Genomic DNA, 12,073 nt, shown 5'->3' on the forward strand with positions numbered 1-12,073 from the left:
AAGTATAGTAAAACTCAATGTAATTGAAATTTCCTGTTAATTTTTGATTTGTTCTGTATTAATTCCAACCACCACCACCACCACCAGTCTAAAATGAAGTTGAAAATTCTTCTCCTGCTTGTGGTTTTTTTTTAAAGTCGCATGCCCTATTTAATAAGCTATATGCTGAAACAATGTGTGATCAACTGAGTTTCAATGAATAGATGAACGGCTGAGCTTGTTCATTAAAGGAGCACTGGCATCGTATTTTCTAATCAGCATGGAAAATTTGCCTCTTAGGCTGTAAACCTTTATTTCTGGAACCTTTTTATGTTAAGAGAGATGAATTTCCTGCATGTTAAAATCTTTATAATTTAAGACTTGCTGGGTGACTTAACGTTTTGCTTGCAATTAGTGACACTGCTGTTGGTGAGAAAATGTCTCCTCCTAATAGAAACGTTCAGGAAATTTAATTCATGCTGGGCCTGAAATCATCTCTCCGAAATTAACAAGTGTTGTTCACTGTGCTTTGTGATTGTTGTTACAGGTGATCATTTCTACAAGAGGAATAAGAACCTTCCTCCGGAGGAACAGATGATCTCAGCACTACCTGACCTCAAAGTGTTGACATTAAATGATGACCATGATTTTATGGTAATTGCATGTGACGGTATATGGTAAGTAATTATAGATTTGAGTTAATTGAAGCTCCAAGTTCTCTCATTTCTCGGTACTAGCTGTAGGAGGGTCATTTAAAATCCTCTCTGAAGCAGACTTTGACCAAACCTTTGATTGCTCCCAGTATATCCTTTGTTTTAGAAAGCTTTCAATGTCTTGGGCCATTCTGCTATATTAAAGATGCTTTATAATGCATGTCGCTGAGATTTAATTAGCATATCCTCATCATCAAATTGCTGGCTCCCACCGATGTAACATTACCTAATTTCACCCCAGTGCATACTCAATACCTATAATCCTTATACACACCTGTTTCATTTTGAAATTCAACAGTTCTACTCTTCTTGCTGCTGTCCTCCACACTTCAAAAATTTCAACTCATCCAAATTTCTGCCACAGAGGTCTTTATAAGCCTTCACTAGATCTCTGTTCTTCATACTTACGTTTAAAATATTAATCACTGTCAAATCCCTCCATGGCCATCTAGACCACTCTACACTGTCAGCTGTATGACCTTTCTGTTCAAATTTATTTATTCTGTTATAGACAGTAAGAACCTTCAGACATATCTCTTAGTTGTTGATATACGCTTCTCTTGATTTCTTCACCTCTCCATAGTTGTACGTTTTAAGTTTTGAATGAACAGTTGAAATGAGGTACAAGCAGAATGCTGGAGGTGTGACAGCATCTGCGGAAAGAAGCAGTTAAATTTCAAGTCTGCTAAGTTAATTGTTTCTCTCTTGGCTGATGCTGTCAAACCTCCTGAATTTCTAAAGCATTTTTTTCAAATTTCCAGCAGTTGCAGTATTTTGCCTTTAATTGAAATATACGGCCAGTACCTTTTTACTGTTCTGTTATGTGCAATGGTGCCTTGCCCACCTCCTAGGTTATTGAATTGCTGCCTCACCTGCTAGCAGAAACCGAAGTTTACCTAATTCTTCTATCTGCATGATAAATAAAGTGAACATTATTCAGTGCATTACAAACCAGAATATTCCACAAACAGAAATATCCAATATACCATCAACCTGTACACACATCCCAAATCCCAGCTGATGAATAAGTCCTTCTAGCCTGTAGCCGTATCAAAGCCGTATTCTGAACACTGTCAAGAATATCAAGATGAGATTTAACTGGACATTGAGAGCCTTAGGACTGTCACAGCTGAAGGCAGCTAAACTGTTTTATCTGTGATCACTTTATAGAGTTCTTGTCGTGCAGTGGTAGTGTCCTTATCTCTGAGCCAGGAGGCCCAGGTTCAACTCCTTCTTGCTCCGGGGATGTGTAATAAAATGCCTGAACAGGTCTGATTAGAAAAATCTATAACAATACACACCTTGTGGTGCAGTGATAGTCACCCTTAGTATGGGCGGAGAAATCTGTTCAAGCTCCACACACTCCATCAGGGTGTGAAATAACAACTTTGAATGGGATGATTAGAAAATATCTATGATCATTTGTTTTTGTGGCTCTTATTCAGTTGTGTTTTTTATTTGTATCAAATTTGTTTTGATACCCATCCAGTTAAATACTGACAGTACCAAATATCCAAGTCATATTCCTTCCTTTAAGTGATGTATGTGCTACGTAACTGTTTTTATTGTATTTCAGTGCTTTATTTTTTCTGAACTTGCAGTAATAACTCTTGTCATTACTAATTGTTAACAGAAGTCAGTGCTCCAACAGTAGTAACAGTAGCTATTGGTAGTCCATATCTTAATCATAGAAATCAGTTCCTGATCACCCAATGGTTAGTTAGATAATATAATACAAAGTCACATTGATCTTAATCTCCTTAATTCAACCAAAATCCATACTGAATTAATTGATCTGTGTTTGTGTCACAATTGACTCATTACCATTGAGATAGGAAACGTAATGAAATTTTCAAGATTCCTGGCTGCTGTCCAATGGCCCTGCTGGAAAATGAAAATAGAATGAACCTATGATTTGCTTTGACGCTATTCATGATCTGATTTCAGCTTATTTTAGTTGGTAACACTTATGAGTCAGAAGATTATAGTTGGAAGTTTCACTCTTAATTTTAAGCACAAATCTTGGCTGACACTCCAGTATAATATTGCATGTACAGATGGTCCCTGACTTGAAAACATCCAGTTTATAAATGCTTATACTTGCAAACGTGACATGCTGCTATTAACTTTAAGGATTTGACATGTGAACTTTTGATTATATGTACAAAAGGATATTTTAATATTGTGCTGCATTATGTTCTGATTTGCATACAAATTGATTTATGAATGTACTCGGGAAGAGCTCATAACCCAGGGACTGCCTGTATCAGATACACAATAGTGTCAGTCATCAGGTCAGATGCCTGTTAAGCTGGACTTTCTCATTCCTCCGCATTTTATCGAACAGAGTGAAAAGTCAAACTCCGTTCCTGCTGTCAACACGCTCTGGGCTCCTGTATGCCAAATCCTATATGCCACACTCAAAAGAATGCATCATCGGGCGGTACAGTGGCTCAGTGGTTAGCACTGCTGCCTCATAGCAGCAGTGTCCCGGGTTTGATTCCACCTTTAGGTGACCATCCGTGTGGAGTTTACACGTTGTCGCCGTGACGGCATGGTTTCTGCTGGATGCTCTGGTTTCCTCCCACACTCCAAGGATGTGCAAGTTAGGTAGATTGACCACTCCAAATTGTCCATAGTGCTCAGGGATGTGTAGGTTAGATGCCTTAGCCATGGAAAATACAGGAATAGATAGGGAATGGGTCTGGGTGGGATGCCTTTCAGAAGGTCTGCATGGACTCGTTGGGCTAAATGGCCTGTTTCCATATTGTGAGATTCTACAAATGCAGCCAAATTGTGATAGCTTCTGGTCCTGTCTCTTGGGTCTGAGAACCAATCTTTTTATAAAAATTGTATTGCAGATGAGCTTACATTAAAGTCCTTTTTATCAATTTTGTGAGAATTTTTTGGAAGCACAGAAAGAAACCTTTCAAGTAATTTACTTTGAACAAGGAAACATAGCAGGTGATCCAGGGCAGGTTTTTACTTGAAACACAAAAGTTTGTTATTTACTGAGCCAGTGAAAACTAAACTTGCCTGTTTTACTTGACAAGCAAATCTGATTTCTTCAGTGGGACTTCTACATCACCGAGCCACTGATGCGAAATGAGTGAATGTTTTAACTCTTGGTTGAACAACTGAAAGCAGTGTGCTCTACTCATTTAAGCCAGCAATGTTGGGCCCTCTTGTCGTGCAGTGGTAGTGTCACTTACCCCTAGACTGTAGAAACCTCGATTCAAGTCCCACCCACTTCAGAAGTGAGTAACAACATCTCTGAACAGGTTGATTAGAAAAATAAATTCAGTTTTTTTTTTGAACAGAGCAATGTTCAGTTGACTGAATTTTTGCTTTTTTATTATTTTCTAACTAAGTTTTGAACCCCAGCTCAGTGGTGAGACATTTCCTGAAGGAAAGGGGATTGTTTGCAAGCTACTTTGAATGCTGCTTGTTGTTTGGAAGTGCACGTAACACCAGGATCTCAAGCTGGAAGAGTTTAGTTTTCCAGCCGACATTAGTACCTCAGCACCAAATAACACATACAGCATGTTTGACATACTGTGAACAAGGTCAGCAGTTGCACAACCCCAGCTTATATTCGCAGCAAATTTTTATGAAAATGAGCTTTCGGAGCCTTGCTCCTCCTAAACACCTGAAGAAGGAGCAAGGCTCCAAAAGCTCGTGTTTTCAACTAAACCTGTTGGACTATAACCTGGTGTCATGTGATTTCTGATCTTGTCCTACCCAGTGCAACACTGACACCTCGACATCACAACTTAGTGTGCTTCTCAATATCTAATTTATCAGCAGGTACTGGTTTGCACAAAGTATCTTTGAGGTTTTTTTAAAATCTAAAGTGGAACTGAAATCAATCATCCAAGTCGGAATTTTCTACAGCTTCAGTGCACAAGACTGTGTTATTTTCTGCCAACATTCTTTCTTGGAACAGAGCACGCCTATTCTGAGATTTCAAAGTGATCTATACAAACAGAAACGGGTCAGATAAGCTCATTCCCTGCTTCTTTCTTTTGTGAAGCCTGGGTGATTTTCAACACTATTTTCTGGTGAATAATCTTGAGGCAGAATATTCCTCAAAAGAAAGCAAGGCTAACTGCCTTAATCTATTTTCTATTTAAATTTCAGCTACACAGAATCATTGTGCACGGTTTTGCTGTTCAAACAATGTTTACCTCTGATTTGGGAGGGACTCTAGAGAACATGTAGAAATGGGCCTTGCATTTTCAGTCATTTGTCTGTCTTTTCAGGAACGTAATGAGCAGCCAGGAAGTAGTCGATTTCATCAGTGAACGCATCAACAAAACTGATGCGAATGGAGACTTGAGGTTGCTGTCCTCCATATCTGAAGAGGTAGGTACAGCTGCTGTACTTGTAAAGGAAAAGGGTAGTTGACAAATCTTGCCAGGAGAAAAGTCCTACTGCACCAAACCATGCAGAAGTTATAATTCTACTTTCTGTGAATAGACACTCCCTCTGGCCTGGGCTGCTCAAAATGATCTATTATTTATGACAAGAAAACAGTAATATTTGAGAATATGCTCTTAAAATGTTGACCTTAGTATACTCATTTAATAAATGAGCTTGGAATTCAAAGAAATTGCTCCTCTTGTGGAGAGACATACATGTGGACTAGACTGTCAAAAGGAGGCTGATTAACTCCTTTTACATAGAAAAGCTGAGTACATATTTGATCAGAGGATTTAAAGTTATATAAATAAGTCAGAATGATCAATTACTCCATGGGGTATGGTTTTTGAATTGCTGCCCTTGATGGGTGTCTGGAAGGCAACAGATGAGGATAGAACATGAGGAATTGATGAATATTTTTGAGGAGATAAGATCTGCAGATGCTAGAAGTCATTCGATACACTGCGGAGCTGGAGGAAAACTGCAGGTCAGGTAGCATTAGAGGAACATGAAAGTTAACATTTCTGGTCCTAATGTACGGTCTCAACCCGAAATATTGACTTTTCTGTTCCTGTGATGCTGCCTGACCTGCTGTGTTCCTCCAGCTCCCCAATGAGTTGAATATTTTTGAGTCCGCATTTTCGAAGAAATTAGTTTCCTGCGTGATCCTCTTTGTCAGCTCACTTCTGTTTTCCCTCCTTTGAGGTGCTCTTTAAATCTCTTGCTTTAACCAAGTCTTCTGATCTTCTGCTATGATATTCTCATATGTGGTTTGAAGTCAAATTTTGTTTAACGTGTTCCTGCAAAGCCCCATGGGATAAAATACTAAACTTGAGACACTATTTAGATGCAGGCTATTATTGTACTAATGAGATATGAAGAGACTGAAAATCCTCTTCTTAACTAGCATGGATTGATGCTGCGGTTGGTTTGCTCGCTGAGCTGGTTCATTAGTTTGCAGACATTTCGTTACCCTGCTTGATAACATCTGTGCTACCTCCATTGAAGCATTGTATTTTCCTGGTTGCTATTTAAATTCTGGGGTTCATTGGAGAGTTCACCTCCATACATACAGGCCAGGAGGACCACCAGTTCGATTGGGACAACATCAGGATCCTACAGCAAGCCAAACAGAGACAGGCACAGGAATTCCTAGAGGCTGGTGGAGTAGCTGATAGTGAAGGGGACTATCAGAAATTACAGCAGAATATAGATAGACTGGAGAGTTGGGCAGATAAATTGTAGATGGAGTTCAATCCGGGCAAATGCGAGGTGATGCATTTTGGAAGATCAAATTCAAGGGCGAACTATACAGTAAATGGAAAAGTCCTAGGGAAAATTGATGAACAGAGAGATCTGGGTGTTCAGGTCCATTGTTCCCTGAAGGTGACAACGCAGGTCAATTGGGTGGTCAAGAAGGCATGTGGCATGCTTTCCTTCATTGGGCGGGGTATTGAGTACAAGAGTTGGCAGGTCATGTTGCAGTTGTATAGGACTTTGGTTCGGCCACATTTGGAGTACTGTGTACAGTTCTGGTTGCCACATTATTAAAAGGATGTGGATGCTTTGGAGAGGGTGCAGAGGAGATTCACCAGGATGTTGCCTGGTATGGACGGTGCTAGCTATGAAGAGAGGTTGAGTAGATTAGGATTATTTTCATTAGAAAGACAGAGATCGAGGTGGGACCTGATTGAGGTCTACAGAATCATGAGGGGTATAGACAGGGTGGACAGCAAAAGCTTTTTCCCAGAGCGGGGGACTTAATTACTAGGGGTCATGAGTTCAAAGTGAGAGGAGGAAAGTTTAAGGGAGATATGTGTGGAAAGTTCTTTACACAGAGGGTGGTGGGTGCCTGGAACGCGTTGCCAGCGGAGGGGTAGACGCAGACACGTTAGTGTCTTTTAAGATATATTTGGACAGGTACATGGATGGGCAGGGAGCAAATGGACACAGACCGTTAGAAAATAGATGACAGGTTCGACAGAGGATCTTGATGACAGGTTAGACAGAGGATCTTGATCGGCGCAGGCTTGGAGGGCCGTAGGGCCTGTTCCTGTACTGTAGGTTTCTTTGTTTCTTTGCTTGGTTCTCCACTAAGAAGGCCATCAATAAACACACAGAATTAGACCCCATATACACACCACTGCAAGAGAAAACAGAAATGAAGTAACCAACTGCAATGGACCCCAGAGTTTAAATAGCAGGCAGGAAAATAGAACAACGCTTCATCAGAGGCTGCACCAGCAGGTTAATGAAACATCTGCAAACTATTGAACTAGCTTGACAAGCGAACCAACTGCAGCATCCACAATCCAAGCTACAAATCTACTCAAGAATATTAGCATGGGTTGATGGTAGGGGAATGTATTCAAACCTACAAGCCATAAATATAACTTCACTAATCGCTAGATCCAACAAGAAATTCAGTAGAAATATCTTTGCACAGAATGTGGTTTATTATGTAGGATGTTAAGCATTTTAATAATTACATTTCCTTCTGATTGCTGATGTTTTCAGTCGCCTTAGGCAGAAGACATGATAGGAGGAAAGAAAAGTGATATGACCAGTCATGCATACCCTGTCTTCGATTAATTTAGGTTTGATCTTTGACTTCAGAACCACTTTCTACTAAATGCTAAATTCTATCGCTATCAACCTTGAATATGCTCAACAGTTGAACATTCATTGCCTTGGGTTGAAAATACCAAAAATTTCCAAACCTTGTTAAAGTAATTCATTCTCTCTCATTCCTAAAGGCAAATCCGTTAAGCTGAGACTATGACCTTTGTTCTAGATTTCCAACTGGGGTAGCACCAGCTTCTAATCTATCTAGCCCTCCTCCTCCTCCTCAAAGAGTTTCATGCATTTCAGTACAATCTACTGTCATTCAAGTGAGCATTGAGGTGCACTGAAAATTAAAAGGGTTCATGAATAAAAATGATGGTGGTGACGTAGTGCGATAATTACAGTTTTGTTCTCCATAGGAGATCTTTTAACTTTGGTTTTGTGTGCGCTGTCTTCATAAATTTGCCACCCTTTTACCTTTATTTATAGCTCCTAGACCGGTGTTTAGCACCTGACACATCAGGAGATGGTACTGGATGTGACAATATGACATGTATTATCATCACTTTTAAACCACGGCCTGTGAAAATCCAGGCTGACTGCAGCAAGCGAAAACGTCCCGACTCAACGGACGAGGAAAAAGAAAATGGGAAGAAAGCGAGAAATGAATAACATGGCACATCCAACGAAATTGTTGGGGAAGGGGTTGTTTGGATTCAACTGAGGCCTGACAAATTATGTAATTAATGAACCTTGAGAACCTTTTTTTAAAAAAACGCAAGCGATTGCTGGAAATTGTGTAAAAATAAATCTGGAGTATTGTACAATGTAGCCTTAGTTTACACCCTAGGTTACCGTGTGTAAAGCACACATTCTTTAGCAGCAGTCAGTTCAGGAACCCTACATTGTAGCACACTGGCACTTGGACACAAAAAGAAGTGGCTGTCTATTGAGTTTATTGTTGTGAGGGGATTTTGATGTCTGGAAATGTCCATTCCTTTTTTTTCATGGGGTCTTTGATACAAGAAACTCCACAAAGAAATACAAAATACTTAACAAGCCAAATTAGATAGTTCATAAATGTTGCAGGAATCATAAATGAGGACTCTTTTTTTTTCAAATATAACATTTTTTTTTAAAAAAGGTGTGGGATAAAATATGCATCAACACACAGGTTTGCTTCAAAAGAATGCCACTTGTCTCTGCTTGAGGACGGAAAATATCGGGTCAGTGTGATAGTAGTCACTTTTGTTCCAGCCATCCTTTCGTGTTGAGATGAGGTGGCAAAACATTTGGGGCTCTGGAATTTTTTTCAATGTTTCAATTTTTAAAAACAAAAATCAAGAGAACATTAACATTTTTGAGCGATATGTATTTGTAAACATTAAGGCAATGTTGGACTTCAAAGGGATTTCAGTTTCCTTTTCAATTCCTTTGTATACCTGCATTCACTCCAAATGACTGTCAACATTGCCATAGATATCAAAAAGATGAAGTCAAGAAACTGCACTGCCCTGTGAATGCTACATCAGAGAGGAACTTTCAACCACTTTTATATATTAAAAGAAAACAATTTTTAATTTTTTTACAGCCTGTTTTTTTTCCTGTTGCATTGGATATATCATGTAAGCTAAGTGACCTTTGAGAATTATGGCATCCTTTGGTGTTTCATCTTTTGATTGTGATGACTGCATTTCACATATGTAAATAACGACTGCCTTGTTAGTATGTGTCTCTGTCAATTCACTGGGTTTGTGTAGAGTGCATTTTGAAATATCATTTGCACATAAACAAATATTTCACTCCTTAAAAAGAAGATGTGTAAATCCAGATGGGGTATCATTTGGCTTTTAAGTAAAAGGTTATGGGGGATCATTCTTCTGGCTTAAAAGGTCATGAATGTATAAATTTGCTTCCTCTTGATCATGTTGGCTAGCCACTGAAGTTGAGTTGAAGCATAAACTGATCCCCATTTCAACTACAATGGCAATTTTTATGGAGCAAATAATATCTGTAGCACATTAGCAACAGGGACCTACTGTTTCTTGATTTGTTTTAATTAATGTTGATGCACCCTCTTGACTAAAGAGAAATCTAGTATCCCCATAAATTATTTGTGATGTTACAGCATTCTATTGGTAACATCATTTTTATTTGAAAAATACTTTCATCAGAGTAAAGCTTTGTGATTCATAAATTGACTATAATTTTGAAACTTTATAAATGATCTCTGCACAGACTCCTGTTAGTTAGATGCAAGATCCGGAGTGTGACATTCTAATGTGCTAAGTGCTGCATTACTTCAGACTTAGTCAGACACTGATCTGCCTTTGGGTGAAAGATCCATTGCACTATTCAAAAAGCAATCTGTTTTATTTTTTGCGTCCTGGTCAATTTTTAAATTTCAGCTAACCTCTTCAGTATGTTATTTATCTCTTCATAGTTTTTTGGGATCTTGTTATGCATAACTGATCTCATTTGGCGTACATTCTAAAAGTGAGCAACTTTATTGAAGCAATTCGAGGTGGCCTAAGGTTTGTAAGGAGCAGAATATTGAACAATCTTTAGAAGTAATACTTCTGATATGAAGTTGTGGCCCAGTGATTTAATTTCCATCCAAATTCAGTAAAAATGCATTTTCCAATCTAGAATGATGCTAGATGTGTCAATGTTGTTTAAGAAATCTGGGATTTTTTTTCTTTCAAATTTAAGACCTTCCTAAGTTTTCAGTTACCAATAATATCACCTCTCCTTTGGGTGAATTTATTCTTTGTGCGATTTAAATGTTACAAGAAGGCCAGAATTTGTATCTTATCCTTAATGGCCTTGAGAGGGTGTTAGTGACCTACGTGCTTGAACCACTGCAGTCTATGTGGTATTGGCACAGTCAGTGTTATTACGAAGGTTTGGGTCCAGTTACAGTTAAGGAATGGCAATACGGTTCACAGTCGGCATGGTTTGTGGCTTTGTGTGCAACTTAATACTTCTAACGTGACACTTACGAAAAAGAGCCTTTGGTCATGAGTTTGGAGGCTTGGTGAGTTGCTGCAGTACAGTTTGTAGGTGATTTAGGCTTGACACTATGCTGGTGGTAGTGGATGAATAATTTAAGGTGAAATAGTCGAGTGGTATGCTATAATATAGATGGTGCCCCAGTCTTCAGTATTGTTTGAGCCAGTGTCATGTTCCTGATGTGTCTTTGGAAATTATGCATAGGCTTTGGGAGATGAGAGGCAGGCTATTGCACATTTCCCAGCTCCTGATTTGGTCTTTTCTGGTCGATGGTACCTCTCCTCTCCCCATTCCCACCCAATGATATCATTGGTGATGCCATTGAATGTCATGGGAAGATGGTTGGATTCTCTCTTTCCAGCAGTAGTATTTGGCACATGGTCATGAATTATACTTGCAATTTAATATAAGCTTGAATGATGTCCAAGCCTTTCTGCATGGGGGTATGGACTGTTCTTAAGTTTGCAGGATGATTCTAAACATTGTGCCATCATCAGTGAACAGTCTTAAAATGGATGGAAGGTCATTGAAGGAGCTTCAGACACTTGGGCCTGGGTCACTATCCCAGGAAACTTAAATAACAATATCCTAATTAGTTTTTTGTTTGTTTCTTTGGGATGCAGGTATCACTGACAAGGCAACTTATGACCCATCTGTAATTGCACTCTAAAAAGGTAGTGAGTTGCCTCCCTGACCCACTGCCTCCCCTGTGATGTGGGCATGTACACTCATAATGCATATTAGAACTTTAACCTTGTGACATTATAATTTCCAGTTCAAATTGATAACATTACACATTTCAATACATGTCAAGGAAATTGGAAGCTAAAAGTCAGTCATAAATACAACTGATCGAGGTTCTTCTTAACTGATGTCATTTTGTTTCCATTTATTGCATATTGCTGGCTGGCCAGCATTTATTCGCGATCCCTAATTGCCCTTGAGGATGGTGGTCAACTGCTAAATTCCACTACCTGTAAGTAGACCTAAACTATCCTTTGGGAGATAATTCTAGGATTTTGACCTAGTGATCGTGAAGGAACAATATATTTCCAAGTCAGGATCGTGAGTGGCTTTGAGGGGAGCTTGCAGGTGGTGGTGATCCCAATTTGCTGCTTCCATTGTCCTAGGTGTAAGTGATTGTGCATTTAGAATGTGCTGTCTAAGAATCTTTGCCAAAGTGGATCTTGTGGATAGTACACATTGCTGTTACTGAGCATTGGTGGTGAAGGGGGTCTGGTACTTCATTCAAGCAAACTGGGAGTATTCCATCACACTCCTGACTTGTGTCTTCTAGATGTTGGACAGATCATGGGGAATCAGGAGGTGACTTACTTGCTGCAGTATTCCTTGTCTCTGATCTGCTTTTGTAGCCTCTGTTT

At 39.3% G+C, this 12,073-nt stretch overlaps 1 protein-coding gene across 1 annotated transcript in view; it reads left to right on the forward strand.

Moving 5' to 3' along the window:
• Positions 1–10,330, forward strand: part of ppm1g (protein phosphatase, Mg2+/Mn2+ dependent, 1G) — a 41,396-nt gene extending 31,066 nt beyond the window's left edge. The window contains exons 8-10 of the mRNA XM_048535999.2: positions 527–656; positions 4,955–5,057; positions 8,169–10,330. Of these exons, the coding sequence (XP_048391956.2) occupies positions 527–656; positions 4,955–5,057; positions 8,169–8,351 (416 nt within the window). The 3' untranslated portion in view covers positions 8,352–10,330. The remainder of the gene's footprint in view (positions 1–526; positions 657–4,954; positions 5,058–8,168) is intronic.
• Positions 10,331–12,073: the final 1,743 nt, after the last annotated feature.

Source organism: Stegostoma tigrinum, chromosome 9, assembly GCF_030684315.1.
Source record: "Stegostoma tigrinum isolate sSteTig4 chromosome 9, sSteTig4.hap1, whole genome shotgun sequence".
NCBI classification, from domain to species: domain Eukaryota; kingdom Metazoa; phylum Chordata; class Chondrichthyes; order Orectolobiformes; family Stegostomatidae; genus Stegostoma; species Stegostoma tigrinum.